General features: G+C 42.4%; 1 protein-coding gene across 3 annotated transcripts in view; it reads right to left on the bottom strand.

Annotated features, from left to right (window-relative positions):
• Positions 1 to 5,541: 5,541 nt before the first annotated feature.
• The window catches only part of LOC111147846 (solute carrier family 9 member A9), a 536,315-nt gene continuing 520,990 nt past the window's right edge, over positions 5,542 to 20,866 (bottom strand). For 2 of the 3 annotated variants that reach the window (XM_022504100.1, XM_022504104.1), the window contains exons 15-16: positions 8,444 to 8,549; positions 5,542 to 7,119 (exon numbers count right to left, since the gene is read on the bottom strand). In XM_022504100.1, coding sequence (XP_022359808.1) covers positions 6,892 to 7,119; positions 8,444 to 8,549 — 334 coding nt within the window. In that variant the 3' untranslated portion in view covers positions 5,542 to 6,891. Of the gene's footprint in view, positions 7,128 to 8,443; positions 8,550 to 20,866 lie in introns of all 3 variants that reach the window. The other variant, XM_022504114.1, reaches the window with a different exon arrangement.

Genomic DNA, 20,866 nt, shown 5'->3' with positions numbered 1-20,866 from the left:
CTGGTGAGTTTCACCGTAGGACTGCGTTGCCTTAGGCCATGTTATGAAGTAGAGGGTATTTGAAGCTGATCTCTCCTACTGTGACCAGTTGTAGGAGTGGGGAGCCTTGGGGAGGATGCTGTCTTGCACAGAAGCTGACCCCTGTAGTGCAGTTCAGATGGTCCATTCCCCTCCTTTACCTACAGGCTGGCTTACTGGAGCTCCCCACCTCTCCACTCCTGGCTAAAACGAATCAGTCTGTGTGACGAGGTGAGCCAAGACGTCTCTGAATTGGTGTGCTTCCTGGACTCTGGACTCTATCATTGCTCATCTGGTCCATCTTTATTTATCCCAATAATGATGCTGACATTGGCAATTCCTAACCTCGATTATCAGCAGTATTATTATATTATTATCAGCAGTTTGTCCGACTGAATGAATGACAGGCTGATGGACAATATCTGGGAGATATATGGAACCTTCCATAGGTAAGCTTCTCACTCCTTGCCACCTCGGCTACGCTAGCCAAACAGCTGCCTGGCTAGGAATAACAAACACCTGAGAAGTTTCTTTGCTAATCTCACAAGTACTTCAAGATTTTACTTCGGGCCATCCTGTGAACGGCCGTTACCCTTGAACTGTGCCACAGCTGGAGAAGGTAAGAGTTAATCAGAATATAGCATGCGGTGTGTGTTTTAGAAACAAATCCCCAAAGTGCTCCTTTCCAAAACATTCGAATTCAGCAAATAATCTACCTATTTCCTTAATTTTGTGTGAGCATCCTCTTATAAACTTTGTCCTTCTGTTCCAGTCTAGAGAGAGATGGGGAGGAGGAAGAGGTGAGAGAGCAGATGAGGGAAGAAAAACCTCAGCCCAGGGTAGGCCTTCAGAATGGGCAGCCTGGAACTTTCTGGTAGGAGATGAAGCTACAATTCCATGGCGGAATTTCTGCTTCTTCCCAGAAGCCTCAGTTTGGCTCTTACAGCCTTTCAACTGATTCAATCAGGTGCGCCCAGATTATGGAGCATAATCTCCTTTACTTAAAGTCAACCAATTACGGACGTTAATTACACCTTCAAAATATGCATTCATAGCAGCACCTAGATTAGTGCTTGGCAGAATCATTGGGGGTTCTATCCTAGCCTAGCTGACAAGTGAACTTGACTGTCACAGCGAAGGAAAGGTAGGGCAGTTGTATAAGGTCACACGCACAGTAACAGCAGAAATCAGTATTTTTCTGTATCTAACCCTTGTCGCAAGGGAATGCCAGATCTCCAAGTAGGGGATTCTCTAAGGGTTGTTTCCCAGGTGCATACTCTGTCCAACTGCTAGATTTCGCACTCCCCAGTTCTCTGTCCTGTTCCTGCTTTCTTTTTCTTGTCAGTGGTTTCTCCCCAGGGTTTGAATGAAAATCACTATGGTGCCTTTGAAGATAAATATGTGTATGCTTGCAAAGATTCTGGCATGGTCCTTTTGTGGGGAAGGCATACTGGAATTTCTCTGCAGGAGTTAGAGAAAGGTGAGGAAGTTCATGTAGTATTTGAAAAACTCTTGGTGAAGATGCGATGCATATCTTATCCCTTCAAATAGACATTTCCAGGCTAGACCTTACCCTTAAACTTCAGATCCATGTAAATAACATCTGGGTATATCCATGCAGCTCTCCATAAGAACCGCAGGCTCAGCATGTCCAGAGCTGAATTTGTTGGCCTTTTCCTAGATCTGTTCCTCTTCCGAATACCCTCAATGAACTGGAACCATCAATCTGCTATCATTTAAGCCTTAAGCTTGGACTCATCCTGGGCTCCTCTATCTTCCTCACTTTCCATAGCCCAGCAGTTGTTAACTCTGTAGATTCTAGCTCTGAAGTTTATCCCATCCCCCCTGGTTCTATCTTATTTGTTTCTCATCAACTCTCTCCTGGGCTATTGAAATAGCATCCCAGCTGGGCTATTATACCTCTTCCAGGCTTACTTGTACTCCATCTCCCCACAAACCATGTAATTATCTTTCCTGTTTAAAATATTTCATTAGCTCCCCATTGTCACGAGATCAGGCTCAGAGTCCTTAGTTTGACCCACACCTCCAGAAATATCTTATTCTTCCATTTTCCTGCACTCAAACACAAACAACCTGTATGGGAGCCAGGTGGGATAGCTTATATTTCCTCTAATGTGCACGGTTGCTTCACACCTCTTTGTCTCTGCTCATTCTGTTCCCTCTAACTGGAATGCTCTTCCCGCATTCTAGTGATCAGTCTCACCTCCTGCCCCACAGACCAGCACCAATCATATATGCTTGGTCACGTTCTCTCATCTTTCCAAGATCTCATGTGTAACTCTTTCTTTGAAGCCTTTCTTGACCATGCCTTCCTTCCCCTCCCCCATCCTGATGCCAGGACCACTCTCAGAACTGACCATACATGAATATGGCATCATTATAAAAATTAAAGATAATGTGGATAAACCAAAGGCTCTCTTGATTCAGCCCTAGTAATTTCATTCCCCTCTTGGTTATCAGTCTGTTGTAGATCATTCCAGACTGTTTTTTCACTAGCGATTTATCTTGGAAATATTTCCATGTGAGTGCATGTATATGGACCCATTCCACACAGAGTGTAGTTGTTGCATGGAATTCCCTAGTGTGAGAATATTGTGGTTAACTCTTCTGCTATCGAGGGTACCTTCCTCCCCAATATTTACAGTAACAGTGCCACAATGAATATCACTTCGTATGCTTCCTTATGCATAGTTACCAAGTACTTCTTTTCTATAGACTAGAATGTCTGGATAGAAGATATATATGTTAGAGTCTACATATTCTTTTCATATTTTTATATTTGAAAGAATATTTTTTGTTTCTCATACATTGATAAGAATTCTTTGTATATTTTGAAGAATAATCCTTAATCTGATACACACAGGCATACACACAAATTATGTACATATGTGTGTGCCTGTATTTCTCCAAGTTTGTCTTAAAATTTTGTTTATTGTCTTTGTCATGAGAAGTTTCCATTGGTCCTCACTACTTAGTGAATGACAGCCCATTTATTCTCAGCCCATATTATAACGCCATTTTTTAATAAATGAAATTTCTAACTATATTCATGAGTCTGTGTCTGTAGTTTGTAGTAGATTTTTGTGATTTCTTTTCTTTCTTTCTTTTTTATTTTTTTAAGATTTTATTTATTTATTTGTCAGAGAGAGAGAGAGAGCATAGGCAGTCAGAGTGGCAGGCAGAGGCAAAGGGAGAAGTAGGCTCCCCGCTGAGCAAGGAGCACAATGCAGGACTGGATCCCAGGACCCCAGGATCATGACCTGAGCTAAAGGCAGCTGCTTAACCGACTGAGCCACCCAGGTGTCCCATGATTTCTTTTCTTATTTCTGGGTGAATACCATACAATTTTGGTCACTATAGCTTTCCTGTATGTTTTGGTATCTTATAAGGAGCCCACTGTTTTTTAGAAGTTCTGTCTTCTTCTACTAGTTATTTGATGGATGGGACAGAGTCATATTTGTCTTTGAATTTTAAAGACCTTTTACATGGTTTATGTCCATGTGTGTTGGGTGATGCAGAGGAGTAAACCCAGAAGGTACGGGCACTATTGGTGCTACACTTTATATTCTCAAGGTCTCAGAGATCATGGTGAAAATAACACATTTTCTGGTTTTTATTCCACTTCTTATCATAGTTCAGTACTTCAGTGAGTTATTTCATAGGACTCTTATTATTATTTAATTTGTTTTTGAATAAATAATTCATCTATAGCGTACAAAACCCCAAAGGTACAGAAGTGACAAATTAAGTCTCCCCTCAGTTCTTAAGAGGCAATTATATTACCAATTTCTTCTTTAATCTTCCAGAATGGCAGCATACCGTGCACTCTGTTCTGTACCTTGCTATTTTTATTTAGCAATATATCCTGCAGATCATTCTCCATCAGGACATGTGATGCTGTGTCATGAAATGGCTGTGCTGTGTTTTATTTAAACAGGAAGGCAATTAAAGGTGTTTTAGTAACTACTCTTTATATGTATAATAGTCTCAAATATCTAGAATAAAAGTTCTGCACATGAAATTAGTGGGTCAGAGGGCATTTGAATTTTCAGCTTTTTGATTTATATTATCAAATTGCACTCCAAGAATGTATTAGAAACTTCATGAATGAAGACCTTAATGGCACTTGGCCACTGAGGCTTCTGACTTGCTCAGACATGTACTGAGTACCAGGGGTACACTACAGAGGGGATAGCTGGGTGTCTGACAGTTAGTGGAATGTGTGTGTGTGTGTGTGTGTGTGTGTGTGTGTGTGTGTATGTGTGTGTGTGTTATGTGATGTACACATGGTAAGAAGCTCAAGGAAAAACCATCAGTCAATTAATTAATTAGGCTCCTCTTTAAAGCTCTAATAATGAGGGCAAGCATTAGTGACTTGAATAAAGCTTTGCCTTTATTATTCATTAGAAGCTGGCAGTAAATAATAGGTTTGAATTTCACAGTCCTCATGCTGCTAATCAAAGCACAAAATCTTAAGATAATAAATTATTACCCCTCACAACAGGAGCATAAAGGGAATTTGGTTTTATGAATTGCTAACTGGGACACTAGCTAGCCTCTCTCTGGGTCTTGGGCTGATTCAGAGGGAAGGAGGCTGGTGATTGCGTCTTGAAACTAGAGCATGCAGATTGAAAAGGGCACAATTTCCTCAGACTCACAATGTTTTACCTACCTGGAGTCAGGGGGATAAGTGGCCTGACCCAGATTAAACAGCCCCTCATTACTCTTCTTGGTAATGGTTCCTGATATTCAGCTAAAAAGAGTTTTTTCTAGGGGGCTTTCCAGTGGGCAGGAAGTTGTGCCTTGTCTTCTTAGTGAATTGCTGCTGGCTTCAGATTGGGTACCTTCCGCTCCCCACCCTTCTCATTTCCATCTCATAGGTCGTATTTCTCTCCCTTCTCTCCACTCCTGCCCTCACTAATGTTTGGCTGTTCTGAGAGGATCTTCTCTTTCCCTGGTGTGTCTTTCTACACAACACACACACACACACACACACACACACACACACACCCCTCAAGTTCTCATCTCTTCCTTTAACATGATAAGGGCAGAAACAAGATGAATCCCTATCCTTTGACTTTCCTTTTTCTTCTCCTCCAGAACTCCCTCCCTCTGTTTTTGAAGCTCTTCATGATTTCTGGTCACTTGCAAGTGTGAAAGGAGGAGGCTGTCCCACTCTGCTTGACTTAGCTCTCCTATCTCTGGCTGCCATGTTCCCCAAGCCCAATGGTGCTCTCTTTTGTTCCTTCAGTGGCTTGGCGTGCCAGCCCCCCGGCTCTTCCCGGGCCACAGGACACTTGCATCTCCCTTATCTTATCTCTCAGTGTCCACTTTATCTGGCATTTCAAGTATAAAGGCTTCGATCTGCCAATTGCCATGGGCAGAGAAAATGTCTTTAAATAAAGCATTGGCCAACACAATCATACTTTATAGCAAAAGTTTATTAGGATTAAGTCATGTTAGAAAACTTCATGCTTTGCCATTTGCCATATTCACCTGGAATGACCATATTATACTTAACTGAGTATAAAACAAGTTGTGCCCTGTACTATTTGGAAAGTAAGAAAATCGATGTACATAGCAGTGTGCCTGACACCACCATGGTTAATAGCCTAACAACAGGTTAGCAAAGCGTATGTTACCTCTGAGGTCTGGGCCTGAGGAAGATATCATTCCCTACCTCCTTCAGAAGTAGACCAATCATAGCCTGGGCACCGAACACTGGAGCCTGCTTTTTTGGTCTCTAATATTAACATCTGTATTTCAAGAGAAGCTAGGCTTGAGGTATCTTTATGGCTTACAAGGCACAGGTCATGCAGCTGAATTAAAAGCTATCGAGTTGGTCTGTCTGTCATGGGCCATGAGCCACCTTTGGGAAGAGGAGTCCTGATGCTGTATCCTTGACTCCTCAGTGGTTTACACGTCATGAACTCTGCTCGTCTAGCTTCTGCTTCTGCTCATCAGCTGTGAGAGCTGGAATCGGAGGACAGGGCCGGACTCCTGCACCGGCTCCTGTCATGTGGTGACCAACCTCTACTGCAGAATCTCATTACTCAGCATGCACAGGGAGCTGCCACAGGGCTAAGAAGTGATTCGGATGCAAGCAGGGACAGGAAGGCTCATTCTTCAGACAAATTATAATATGGGAAAAGAAACAACTTTCTCTGGAAGGGGTCCTATCAAGGTGGAGAGCAGTTGTAACCAACCCCTTCCTTCAATAGGAGAAGCGGCTTGAAAAGAACGTCAAGGAGAACAGTGGGTCACCACCCAGCATGGGTTCTGTGAGGCCAACAACAGTGGTATCAATCCCTTCCGTGGGCTTTGCAAATAGCCTTGAAGTCATTAAGAGCAAGTGGGAGTCTAGGTCTTTGTAATACAAAAATTTCATTTACTAAATAGCTGGGCATTTCCTTCAGCTTAGGAGCCCACAGGTTTATGCTCAGAATCTTTTTCCTGATTTCTAAACTCTCCCTAACGAAGGGAATAAAATCCGAATTCAGAGTGAAGGGCCTGGAGAGCTACAGACAGAAAAGAAACACCTGCGACCCCAGCACCTCTGTTCTATCCTTGCAGAAGCTAGACTCCCGACTCGCTTCCTTTCTCACCCTTCCCACCCCAGCCCCCACCCAATTCACCAATAAAAATGGCTGCTGTCAAAAACTTAAATTCAGTTGCATAATATAGACAGATAATAATAAATTCTGACTTCTTCAGGCACCGGAGGATGTTTGTGACAAAGTTTGGATTTTCTTACTGCATGGCCCAGCCTCTTGGCCACGTGGTCTCCCCAGCTTGGCTCATAGTCCTCTGTGAGGCCCATATGACTTGGGATTACATCTGCACTGGCCACCGTTAGTTCAGCTGGGACTGACCTGGGGTCTGCTCAAGCTTGAGTTCGTAGCCTCCTAGGCCGAGGTCCCCCTCGTAAATGTTGTCCTTGCTCGGAGTCTGCGGGGAAGCTTTCTGGTTTACCCCCAGGCCCGCTGGAGGGCTGCAGGGCGAGGTGGCTTGCTCCTGGTAACTCATGGCCAGTTCGTCCTGATTCACAATGCATTCCACATCTTCCTCTTTGAGCTGTTCCTGGAATTTGGGAAGAGAGAGAAGTCACTTCACTATGAGGAAAACAAGAGCTGTCCTCTACTGTAAGAATGGAGGGTGCTTGTTTTCCCTTCTTAATGGCCCTGTCTTGCCATGCTGAGGTTCCGCGGCAGCGGGCACAGCCTTTCTGTGGCTGGGGGTGTGGTGGAGCATTTCCCATGGAAGACCTGGCCCAGGGACATAGCCACGTGAGGCCTCCAGGCCTGATGTGAAAGCTGGTAGAGAGCACGTGCTCACTGAGTGCCTCCTTGGGTTAAGGGAGATAAAATAAAATTTGGTGGATTTCTTGAACTGGTACCTAGCCAGGTTGAGAGGAGTTAGGATTTAGAGGAGGCACCTTAGTGCACAGAATGATTCTCAGCATTGGTTTTGTAACACTCGTGCCCATCACTAAATTCTCAAAACACAGTTACTGTTGTATTTTATTTGAGAAGTGTGTCCTCACGGCATGTTTCCTGGGATGAGTGTCACAAAGCTGAACATGGTTGGAAGTCATGATAGCAGACAATGGCAGAAATGAACTAGATCTGGCCAACATACCTCTCCTCAGACAGAGCTTTCCTTGAAGGAAAGAATTAAGATCTCCAATCTTCTTTCACTGGCTTCGGGAAGACCATAAAAAATTACTCACAGAAGGATCCCTGGGTAGGTGACCGAGGTCAGTGGTTTCCACCATTAGGCTGTACCAGAATCACTTGGAAGGTTCAGTGAAACACAGATGCTGGGCCCCAAGCTCAGAGTTCTGAGGTGAGGGTGGGGGATGGGGAGCTGATACTTCATATTTCTAGCAAGTTCCCAAGTGATGCCGTGGCTGCTGGTCCAGAAACACACTTTGGAGAACCACTGCCTTAGGCTGTTGTGTCCAGAGCACATCTGAGATGCATTTTTCTCTGTTTATGCAAAGGGGGTGGGCAGCTGGACAACCTCCAAGGGTGCCCCAAACTCCAAGATTTTGCTCCTCTCCAATTCCTGACCCTGGTTTGTTGCTAATGATTCTAATCCACTCCCTTGAGCTATAAAGCACAGGCCTAATACTTAAAACCTCAAACCACAGCAGTTTCTGGGGACATATTATTTCTTTTACATTTTCTCTATTCATTTTATGGTTAAAAATATTGGTAACAATAAAAAAACCACATTTTTAAAAGAATGAGCCCACATCAGCAGCATCTGAAAAGAAAAGAGAAATACCTTTTGGTGTGGTGAATTTTAAAATGCTTCCTCCTCAGTCTGGGGACTAATAGCCCTGAGGTTCTTGGGCTCATCAGTAGGCACCAAGCCTGTCCCGCTCAGCGGAGATACTCACCCCATAGGCCTGAGGACTGGTGAGCAGCCTGGAAATCGGACCACACCATTCAGGTAACGTTGTGGTCAGCGGAGGACCCGCGTGGGTTAAAATTGGTTTCAGATATCTGCAAGGGCTGTTAAGGAATACTTGCCATAAGGAAGTTAGAATTTCGCTTCCCACACAGCACAAAGCTTCACATGCAGCGAAAGAGACAGTTCTGTTCACCTTTAAATCCCCTACTCCCTCATTCAAGAGGCAATTCGGCCGGCCAGAATTGCTGTTTATAATCTTTGCTCCACACACTTTTCCAGCCCTCCCGGTAGCCTTTAATCAAAAAGAAATGGGGACTGGGCCAGCCGACACCAGAGAGAGGGGTAAATGTTCCTCTTCTCCTCCCCTGCCTCCCTGAATGTCTCATCTGTTTGAGAACGCATTTCTTAAGAATTATCTTAAACAATAGCAGAAAGGATTGTGTTTTCTTAAAACTGCACACATAGCTTAAACCACCAGTAATTTTCACAAAGAAGCAAGAGGTATTTCATAAAATGTTCAGTCATTTTAGAACTGGGTAGTGAACATAGATCGTTTTCCAAAATGGTTTATTTTCACTATTCAACGCGGTTGCTTTATACTTCATACATCAACGTGTCTGTATACAAAAAGTACGTAAATCAGCTGGTGCCAGGTTCATTCTATTGTCTAGCACCTCTTTTTCTTATCTCTCCATCCCCAAGTGCTCTAACAACTTAAGAGAAAACCCTGTTAATCTAAAGCTGTTATGCTTCCCTCCCATCTAGCAATAGTGAACCCCCTAGAGGCTGTCTTGGGTTGTCTTATTCTTTCTTTCTTTCTTTCTTTTTTTTTTCTCAAAAGAAAGTAGTGGAATTATTTCACCATTCCATCAGACACAACTTTTAAGCCTTATATTATTTCCTGGGCTGGAGACTATCTCACCTCATCAACTTTCTGAAAAGCTATAATAAATAGGGAAAGGGAAAAAATGGAAAGCAGTTAACATTGGTCGGCTCGTGAAGATCCGAGGTCACCCCCGGGCACTGAGGACGCGAGGAGATCTTGGAGATGGCTCTACTGGAGCACATGGAGAGCTGGACACGGCTCTGTTGTTCCTGGGATGCCCCGGGCATGGGAGGACAGAGGGAAGGTGCAGGCCCCAAGAGCCAGGAATCTTGTTGCCTCTGGCCTCAAATCCTTCACCACCGAAGTGGTAATAAATCAGGGAATGCTCCTGAACATAGCCCAGTTATGATGCAATCGAGAGACTGAAAAGATGCCCAAGACAGTCTATAACTCCAGCCACAAATGGAAAACTTGACAATTCCTTTAGATGGGAGGCTGTTGTGCCCAGCAAAGGACCAGGGAAGATACTAAAGTTGAGAGCTTGGCCTTCCCTGTAACATCTTTGGAGAGCGTATGTATCTATGACTCTGGAAGCCCTGGAGGAATTGAGGCCTAGAGATAGAATGATTTTAAATAATCCAAAGGCTCCTGTTGCTATTTGAACCCACCACCAACATCGCTAGCAAAAGATAAATTATCAGGGCAGAATCATGCATGCGACCAGCTGGTTCTCTGGAGAGAAAAGCTTGCAGACCTCGTCCATGCTGACGAGAAGCAGACCCTCTCACGCAGGGGCTCATGAGGACATATGGTCTAATTAGGGTTTATGGTGTGTGTGGGTCAGTGGAAAAAAACTTTTCCTGGGAGATGAGGTGGGTGACATACATGTACAACTGGTGTGTGAACCAAGGAAAATCAGCCAATTTTGTTTCAAGATGGAGATGTGACAGTAGGTAAGCTACATTTCTAGAGACATCATATTAAAAAAAAAAAATGAAGAAATTCTTCAAGGCTCTAATTGTTTTAGAGAGAGGCCTGGGCAACTTCCACTGTTTGAGGTTCTCAGAATATCGCCATATTAAAATGCCAAAATACCACAGTAATGCTACAAAGGTAAAGCGCAAATTTAGAATTGTGTAAGGAACATATTTTTCTTTTAATCCCGACGAGGTATCTCTTTGACTCTGTGTGTAATGTTATCAGAGCTAACACTTAACGATGAAATGTGTAGCTTTTTATGAATGTGGGGCCTGAACCAAATGGGGTACCGTGGGCCTCTTCTGGACAGGTTTTTGACTTGGAACGTCTCGGTCTAACTGGCAACTCTGCCCCTTTACTGACAGCATGACCTGTGGCCTTGCGCCTCTGAGCTTCAAGTATTGCTGTGAATGTTGATGGGAAATAACATTATTTAAAAATGGTTTTAAACTCTATGTGCTATTCCAATGCTATTTATTTATTTTAAAGATTTATTCTCTAAGCCATACTTCTGAGAAATTGGTGTCTTAATCGTTGTTTGGATAATAACAGGGAAATGAGACCGAGGGTAGGGATGAAGAAATGGCACCCTGGGCATTTGGTGTGGCCTTGGGACTCACGGGCTAGGTCGCAGGTGGGAAATTGAAGGCACCTACACCAAAAGTAGTATTTGGGTTAAAACTTGTTGTATGGGCAGCTAGCATGAGGTAGTAGGTGAGAGGTGGGCAGACTTTGTTGGTGTAGGACTCTTCTAGAAAACTCACGGTGCCATTTTGGCTGCACTGGTGTCTCAGTTGCTGTGACGCAAAGGCCTGAGGCATACTCCGTGTGGTGTAAGTGAGATTTGCCAAGTGCCATGAAGAGCCATGGCAGATGTAGCACAGAATCTATGCTGAATTTCTTGGTTTGCCCAGTGCTTGCCATATATTATGTACTCAGTGGATGTTTTTGAATTTCTGGTATAGAAAATATGAATGAGGGAAGTAGATTCTGAGTAACTTGACAAGAAAAGACAAAGGGGACAGATTATAGCTAACTAATAAGATTTTTCTGAGGATAAATGGCTAAGAAAGGTTGAGTTGAATATTGATCTCTTGGGCCTGAGTTATTAGACTGAGGGGACCATGAAAAGAGTGGGAATGGCATGAAATAAAGTGGTTAAAAAATAATCTTGTGTTTTACTCATTCATTTGTTCCTTCATATGTTCCTTCAAAATCATGTTTTGGTTTTTGTTTTATATTCCAAACTAATGAGGCATCTGCATGAGGAAATGGACAATTGCATTTAGAATGGAGAGCTTTCCAGACTGTGGTCTCCTTGAGAAGATCCATTCACCTGGGTATAATGTTTGGCACATTTTAGATGTTCAAGAAATAGTTGCTGAATTAAGGAAGACAATAGACTCAGAGAGAGGAAAAGAATTGCTCACTGGAACCCAGCCAGATAGTTAAGGGCAGAGCTGGGTCTGGGATCAAGGACGTTTTCATCACATGGGGCATCTTTCTTCTGCTACAGGGATACTGAGTAACAAACAGGGCTTGTCTGATTGGACATCTGATTTGGAATTGAGGAATCAGTGATTTTCCGAGTCCTTTATTGCTGAGCAATGTCTGGAAAGTGGCCAGATCTCCAGGGTTACCTAAATTATTAAAGAGTAAGAAAACTCTTCTGATGTACCAAAAAACCCCAAAAACCCAAAAAACAAAACAAACAAAAAAACCCCAACTGCTGATTTTGCAAAATGTGTTTTTTCATCAGGTTCTAGTATATGTTTGGGGAGGGAGAGTCCCCATTGGGTATTTTTGGTGCAGCTAGTTTTGCTTCTCTAATAAGCTAGAAATGTATCGAGATGAAATGTGAAGCTCTGGGGGAAAAAAAAACAATGACTTTTTCTCATCCAAAAGGCATAGATTTGGGAATAGCAGTTTGGTTCAGGAGATGTAAGTAAAAGCTAGAACTCTACCCAGGGTTTAACATGCATGCAATAAGGAAGACAATTAACAGATGCCATTTTCTCCTTTGGCCTGAGTTATCAGAAGGTCCAGAGTTAAATTTAGTGCTTAACTGAATTAACGTCCAAAACTCCTGGTTATGTTGATTTCTTCCTCTCTTTTGTTTGTTAGTTTTTGTTTTAATTGTTTTAAATCATGTTTTACCCATTGTAAGTTGCCAAAACTGATGAGTACACAGCTTGCTCACATCTATGCTTCCTATGACACAGACTGGAGAGATGCAAAAACCGCAAGCAAAGATCTAGCTCGACAAACGAATGTCTGCCCCTTCAAGGGGACTAAGCTCCATTGCCCCTATCATGGGCTGAACTGTTTGGATTCTTCCCCAATTCCTATGTTGAAGCCCTAACCTCCAATGTGATTGTATTTTGGTGGGGGGGAGACTTTGGGAGGTAATTAGGGTTAGATGAGGTCATGGAGGGGGTCCCATGATGGGATTACTGCCCTTATAGGAAGAGATACCAGAGTTTGTTTGCTCTCTCTCCACATGTCTACAAAGAAGTCAAGTGAGCATACAGGGAGATGAACCCTCTTCAAGCCCAGAGGAGAGTTCTCACCAGAACCCAGTCATATCAGCACCCTGATCTCAGACTTCCAGCCTCTGGAACTGGGAGGAAATCAACATCTGTTGTGTAAACCACCTGGTCTATGCTATGTTGTTATGGCAGCTTGGGCAGATGAACACACGCCCTCACTCTGGCCCTCTTTAAAAATCTCTGTGAGCCCTAAAGAGCTATGTTCTTTTTCTTCTTCTTTCTTTCCTTTTTTTTTTTTTTAAGACTTTATTTACTTATTTGACACAGAGAGAGAGAGAGAGAGCGCAAGTAGGCAAAGTGGCAGGGAGAGGGAGAAGCAGGCTCTCCACTGGGCAGGGATTCTGATGAGGGACTCGATCCTGGGACCCTGGGATCATGACCTCAGCTGAAGGCAGCTGCTTAACCCACTGAGCCACCCAGGTGCCCCTGAAGAGCTATGTTCTATTTTGGCTTTTCTAAACTCACTTCGTCATGAAGATCATCTTGGACATTTATTAAAAATTCAGATTTCCGGGGCGCCTGGGTGGCTCAGTGGGTTAAGCCTCTGCCTTCGGCTCAGGTCATGATCTCAGGGTCCTGGGATCGAGCCCTGCATCGGGCTTTCTGCTCAGCATGGAGCCTGCTTCCTCCTCTCTCTCTGCCTGCCTCTCTGCCTACTTGTGATCTCTGTCTGTCAAATAAATAAATAAAATTAAAAAAAAATTCAGATTTCCAAGTCCTCTGCTGGAGATTCTGATTTGGCAGGTCTAGGAGTGGCCTGTGACTCTGTCTTTTACAGAGTCTGTATTTTCAGCCCCCCAGGTGACTGGTGATTAGGCGAGGATGGAACATGATGCTCTCTCTCTGGAGTGGTGCCCAACAAAGGAGATTCAAAAATTTTAAATAGGAAGAAAAAGAACATGGTCTCTTATGTTCCCAAAGCCATCATGTTTAGGGTGAGGGGAGGTATAAGGTAAGCCCATTTGGCCCTGAACCCAGGACTGTCTAATGTAATGGATGCTGCCAAATGTTCCATCTTGTCTGGGGGATGGGTCAGACAGTTGGCTCAAAATGATGAAGCCTTGATGATGTTATACCTGAGTGAATTAATGAAGCATAGTGTCTGGGCTTGTGTAGGAAGACTGTGCCTACTGGGAGTGTTTGCATGTGTTTGTATGTATAAGCTTGATACACGGTCTTGTTATTTGGATAAAGTACTCATCACTGCATGGCTGTGCAAAGAACAGAAGTGTATTTATCTCTGTATAGGCTTTTCAAGAATATACCCCGGAGGCTGTCTTTTTTCCATTGGACATTCTTTCCTGCTTGTCGAAGATTAGTTGACCATAGCAATTGCACTACTGGGTATTTACCCTAAAGATACAAACGTAGTGATCCAAAGGGGCACGTGCACACGAATGTTTATAGCAGCAATGTCTACAATAGCCAAACTATGGAAAGAACCTATATGTCCATCAACAGATGAATGGATAAAGAAGAGGTGGTATATATACACAATGGAATACTATGCAGCCATCAAAAGAAATGAAATCTTGCCATTTGCGACGACGTGGATGGAACTAGAGGGTATCATGCTTAGCAAAGTAAGTCAATCGGAGAAAGACAACTATCATATGATCTCCCTGATATGAGGAAATGGAGATGCAACATGGGGGGTTAAGGGGGTAGGAGAAGAGTAAATGAAACAAGATGGGATTGGGAGGGAGACAAACCATAAATGACTTGGGGGCCAAAAAAAAAAGGGGGGGGTGGGGGGGGGGGGGGGGGTTGGGGGGGGGGGGTTGGGGTTATGGACATTGGGGAGGGTATGTGCTGGGGTGAGTGCTGTGAAGTGTGTAAACCCAGCGAATCGCAGACCTGTACCCCTGGGGATAAAAATATATGTTTATAAAAAATAAAAATAAAAAATAAATTAAAAAAAAAAGAATATACCCCGGACTCTTCCATTTATAAAGCATTTCTATGTCTTATTTTCTCCTTACAACTGTAGGTGAGAATTATAGTCCCATTTTGCAGATCAAGGAATGTGTAAACAGATGGCTTTTCAACTCTCTTCTTTTTTTTAAAGATTTATTTATTTATTTGAGAGAGAAAGTGTGTGGGAGGGGCAAAGAGGGAGAATGAGAATCTTAAGTAGGCTCCCTGCTGAGCATGGAGCCTGATATAGGGCTTGATTTTAGGAGCCTGAGATCCTGACCTGAGCTGAAACTAGGAGTTGGGATGCTTAACTGACTGAAACACATAGGTGCCCCTCTTCTCATCTCCTCTTACCTGCTTTTCCAGGGTGCATTTAGCTTTCAGTGCTGGCTTGGCACCAGATGGTCAGGGATCAATGGCAGGTGGGTGGAGAAGAATAAGTACATCCTGTAGTGGAAGCCAGCCTTGCCCTCCAAGCCCATACATTCCTGCAGAAAACCAGGTCCCACTTGCTGTTGACTTGCTGAGTCCCCACACTATTGTTTACACAGCATCCTTGGACAAAACTAGCAGAGGACACACCAGATTTCACGCACCCTCTCACTCTTCAATTCCAATACACAAATCACACTCCTCTCCTTTGTTTCTCAGGAAATGTGGCCTAGTAAATTGAGTGTGTTTTCCCTCTTTCCTGTGCATAGATCAGATTTCATAATTGAACGCTCACTCTTGCCATTTTGGGTAGATCTGTGCAGAGCCATGCTGCGGAGCTGGGGCTTAGGGTTCAGGTTGGAGGAAGGCTTTAAGAGTCCAAACAAGAAGGCTGCTTCTTTGAGCTGTTTTATCCCTCTGTTCCCTCTGCTTCAAGGGTGGACTTCCAAATTTGCACCAGGCACTTGCAGAGAACGTAGGAATAAGATCCTGCCTTTGCAGCAGCCACTCTATTTCAAGAACAAGCCTATCAAGATGGCACCTCCTCCTAGGCGATCCATGAAGTTATGGTTTAAAAATAAGGAGAAGGCAGAAGCCCTCTATTCACATACACAGATGGACATACGCTTCTTCATTTGACAATCCTAACCTTCACCATCTTAAAGGAAACTGCTCTCAACAACTGCTGGGGCAGAAAGGGAGCAGCAAATGCCAGAATTAACACGTGATGGGTAAGCTGAACTGCCTGGAGGAAGCCAGCACAGAGTGACAGCTATCCCTTTAGCCTGGTCTCTGAGCTCTGCTACTCTTAAACGCAGATTTGGTGAAGGGCCCTCCTGTCAAGGCCAAGCTGGTGTGTCCCTCCTCCCAGCCCCCCAGGCTTCTCAGACCCGCCAGGCTGAGCTGCTTCAGCTCCCTGGCTGTTCTGTAGCGATGTGTATGTATATGTCTGGTAGCATTTGTCACCTGTCTAGAAGCTACTTGTTTACATCCCCACCTTCCTCTAAGCTCCTTGAGGGCAAGAACTTTATTTTTATTTAACAAAATATTCATACTGTAGAATGAAAAAGGGATACATCAAACCTCACCAATCCAATGTACAGACTAGTGGATCATTACAAAGCAAGAAAATAACCCAGACCAGGAAACAGAACTTTGTTTCCCAGCCCCAAAGCCCCTTCTAAGTGTCTTGTCCTAATGCAGGCTCCACCCTCTCCACAAGAAGCTACTATCCTGATTTGTATACTAATCACTTCCTTGAGTTTCTATTATAGTTTTATTGCTCAAGTGTGCATTCTTACACCGAACCATAGTTCAGTCTTGCCTGCTTTTTAAAAATGTGTTATGCCTTTTAATCTGTAGATTCCTCCTCCACCCTTTTAATTTCTTTACAATTTACCTGCTGAAGAATGTGGGCCATTTGACTGGGGAGTTTCCTATGGTCTGAACCTTGCTGATCCCAAGCTCTCCTGTGCAGCCCAGCATGGTCCCCTGCCCTTGGTATTTCCTGTAAACTGCCAGCTGCATCCAGAGATTAGATCAGATTCACCTTCTCTTCAAGACTCTGGTAAGACTAAGGAAGGTACGTCATCTCTCGTTGTGCCTCTTTGTGTGATCTGAGCAGCCACGAGCGTGTAATAACCTATAACTTTTTGCTCACTGGGGACTGCATATAGTGAAGCTCTAATTATTTATATAATATACTAATCATATTATTATGTATTATATTATTATAGTATTACTATATTATTTGTACATATGAATTTATTAGGTAGAATGCTTTTATAAAGAGACATTTTTCATTTATTCTATTGGGATATTTAGTGGCATAGTCAATATAGGAAAGACAAGATAAATACTTGATTTATTCCATCCATTTACCAGTTTTCCAGATTCATTATCATCCTCTGAAAATGATTGATTCTTTGTTTAAATATCATTAAAGGGCAATGAATTTAAATGAATTTGATTGCAATTATTATCATTGTTGAAGTTCAAATTGACCCTTCTGTGGTCAGTGGGAGTCTTTCAAGTTTGGTTCCTGAGTGTTATTGACATGATGTCAGTATCTTTGATAGCTTTTCTGTCATCTGTATGACAACTTGTTCTAGGCTCATCTTAAACATTGCCTGTTTCAGACCTCAAACCAACCATTTCTCCAAGATTCTCTGATTTCTTTTAGTGAGAAATAGTGTTTTAACAGTGAACTCTGGATGCCAAGAGTGGCGATACCCACTGGTAAATGTTCAACAACTGAGTCTTTTTTTTTAAGTTGGATTTGTAGCACTTCCCACTTTTCATGGTATAAACACTCTCATTATGGCTGATTTCGATAGATCAACATGAAGTCACTGAACGTGGAGTTGGGACGAAATGTGTACAATCTGTTCTCACCAGCTAGTGCAGACCAGCTTCATCATGCCACTAGTTACGTATCTCCTGAGTTACTATGGATACTTCCAATTCAAGTTCAAGAATTTTGGATTCTCAAGGACATAAGGAATGATAGAATTGGAATAGTCTATAAGTACTCATTTGTTTTATCCTTTATTAAATATATAGTAGTCTCAGAATAATAATAATAGTAATGATAATACTGATAGTACCACCATAAAAAGTTACATAATACATTAAAAAACTTTTACATATCCTCCTTATATTCTAACTTCATTAAAAAAACCCCTATTGCACAACTATATGTAGTTATACTGTATTTACATTGTCAGATCATATAGACATTACATTCTGCACCCTCTCTCTTAGCTCTTGTTTAGTCCAGACTCCCTGGGTAACTGTGTACTTAATACTAACCCTCCAGCCTTATGTCAATGCTTTTTCAGTCATTTTGATTGTCTGAAGCTTGTTCTTTAGTAGACTGCTCAGGAAGGATTCATGGAAAAATTCTTGAGTCCTTGCAGATTGATAACAATTTGTGCCCTTTATACTTTGAAAGTCTATTTTTCTGGAAATAAAATTATTGGCTTATACCTTTCTTTATTTGATTATTTTACATCCATTTCTAGTTTATTTTGACATAATTAGTTGCTCTTGAAAAGTATAACGAAAATGTAACTCTCTTTCCTTTATAAATCACATGGGCTTTTTCCCTTAGATGCCAAAAGGACTTTTCTTTAAAGTTCATTAATTTCACTAAAGTTTTTCTGATGTTGGTTGCTCTAGGTTGATAGTCTCAGGTACATGGTGTGCTCTCCCAATGTATAGTTGCAAATGTCCGATATGTGTCTATTTCCTTGCTTTGCCTTTTTTCTTCAGGGACTCCTATTTTCTGGATGTCTAATCTTAGCCTGTTTTCAATATTTGTCACTTTCCCTTGAATCCTTTTTATCTTTTTATTCATTTCTTTCTGATTTAAAACTTTTTCCTTTCTTTTTATCTGCTGCTTCTTTTAAGGTATTATTCACTGTGTTTATTTGCTTTTTTATTTCTTCTAATTTACTATTTATTTCTGATTTGAGTCTTTTTCTTCATTTCAAATTATTTTCAGAGTTTTTTTTCTACTTTTGATTTATGCCATCATTTTTGTAATGTTTTAACTTGTTTTATTATAATATATTATACTTTTGACCTACTTCTGGCATACGTTCACTGTAGTGATGTTATTCTGCTTTTTATCCTCTTTTTTTCTTTCAATAACTCTCTATGAGATTTGACTTTTGTCTTTTTCTGGTTTTGTTTTGTTTTCAGTGTAAAATTAGTTTTCTTATACTGATTGAAGGAGGCAGTGTTCAGGAAAGCTTTTTTTTTTTTTTCAATCTCATACGATTCCCTCTTCCCTTGTTTTTGTACAGTGATAAGCATGGTGGCTTGCATACTGGGCTTTCCTGACCTGTTCTCCGCCTCAGCAGATCTGGACCTTGTCTTTCCTTTATTACTATCTTTGTCCAGCTCAATTTGGATTCCTCCAGGTAACTACTCCTGGGTGCAGGACCTTCACCTGATAGGGAGCCCTGGTGGATCCATTCTGAGAACTCTCAACAGCTCCAGCCCTTCAGTCCTTCTTACTGGGACCTTTCATTGACTCTTAGTAGAGAGGGCAATACCCCTCACTCCCTGCTCCGACTTGAGTTTCAGAGATGTTTATCAGATTAGCCCACCTACCCTTTTCAGGAAATACTACTGACTACTTACGAATACTCCTGTTTTCAGGTCCATCAGATACTGCCCTATTGCTTCCTTTTTCTCCCTTCATGGACACTTATGTTGATGGTAGTTTGTCTCTACTAACTTATAATTTGGAGTTTGTGAGAAAACTAGCCCCTAGTTTTTTTTAAATGTGTCCATGGATTTTGGTTTTATTATTATCTATTATTATTTTATTATTATCTATTATTATTTGCCCATTTTTATGTAGGGATTTGGAGAGACTGAAAGACTGCTGTTGATGCCACTGTCATCTTCCCAGAATGGAGAACTGCTTCTTCACCTTCCCTGGCCTTGGAATGGGTGCTCTGAAAAATTGCCCATATACTCATCATTTGCATGCAATTTCACATGACCTTTCAGAGACTTCTTAGATGCCTTCAAGTACATCCATGCTCCCCTAGAGGTCCCAAGCTAGGAAACTCTGGTCAGGAGCAATTAAGTATTAAGGATGAGGGCAGACTAAAGGCTGATAAAAAGTGGTGTACTTGCTACCCTATTTGTACTGGGAGTTGGTTTTGTCAATGATATCTCTGAGACCTACCTATCAAATGTTAAGATAATTTTATTGGGCTCCTTGTTTCCAGACAGACAATCCAGAGACAGAGAAAGGGCGTGGAATTTGTTGGAAAGGTTAAAGGAAAGATGACAGTGGCAGGATACCAAAGCAACCAACGTAAGTAGGACAAGTGGACATCAGATAAACAAGGGGGGAATGTTGGAATCATGAGGCTGGAGGAAACCTGAGAGTTCATCTGATCCACAGCTCAGATCTTAACAGAGTAGAGAGTCTAAACCTAGAGTTTCTCCAAGTATGGTCACCTGAGCGTCTGCACCAGAATTTCCTGGTTTTCTTGTTAAAATGCAGATTCCCAGGCTCCAAAACCTGACCCTCTTGGGTGGGAGTTCTAGTAATCTGCATTTTACCAGTTGCCTGAAAAACCACTGGTCTAAATGATGCAGAGAAGTATGGCATCTGGTTCCTTGAAGGATTCTGGGTGTGGAGGTGCCCCATCTTTGAGCTGCACAGTACAACAATAATTACAATGATAACGATAATATCACCTTTGCTCTTACAACTACAGCTTCTCCTCCTACTATTGTGTCCTCAAGACTTGTCCTTTTGAACACAGGCAATCAACAGATTTCCAGGAATTTTTGCTGCCTATCACATGCAGTTGAGATCCACTTGTGCCATATGGAATGCTACATTTGGCTCAAGTTGTTTTGAGAGAAAACAGTTCTGGAGAAAATTGCTGCCGCTACTCACATGGAGGGCGTCTTGGCTTTTGGTGGCCTCTGATTATAGGAACTGCCAGACACACTCTGAGAGCGCACAGTGATTTGACAACAGACCATTATAAGTTACCTCCCTGGGAGTGTGTTGGAGAACTGGGCTTTGAGAAGTAACTCTGTTCCAACATTCCAAGTCTCCGCTCTGGTTTGGAGGGAAATTTCTATTTGATTTCTTTCTCCAACACTGATTGGATGTAGTCTTATGAATGCTGGAGCCTCAGCTGGCTACCCCAGAATTCACATTTAACAC

Source organism: Enhydra lutris, unplaced genomic scaffold (genome assembly GCF_002288905.1).
Source record: "Enhydra lutris kenyoni isolate GAN:26980312 unplaced genomic scaffold, ASM228890v2 scaffoldscaffold2, whole genome shotgun sequence".
Classification (NCBI taxonomy): Eukaryota; Metazoa; Chordata; class Mammalia; order Carnivora; family Mustelidae; genus Enhydra; species Enhydra lutris.
This window is presented reverse-complemented; position numbering and strand designations above follow the sequence as displayed.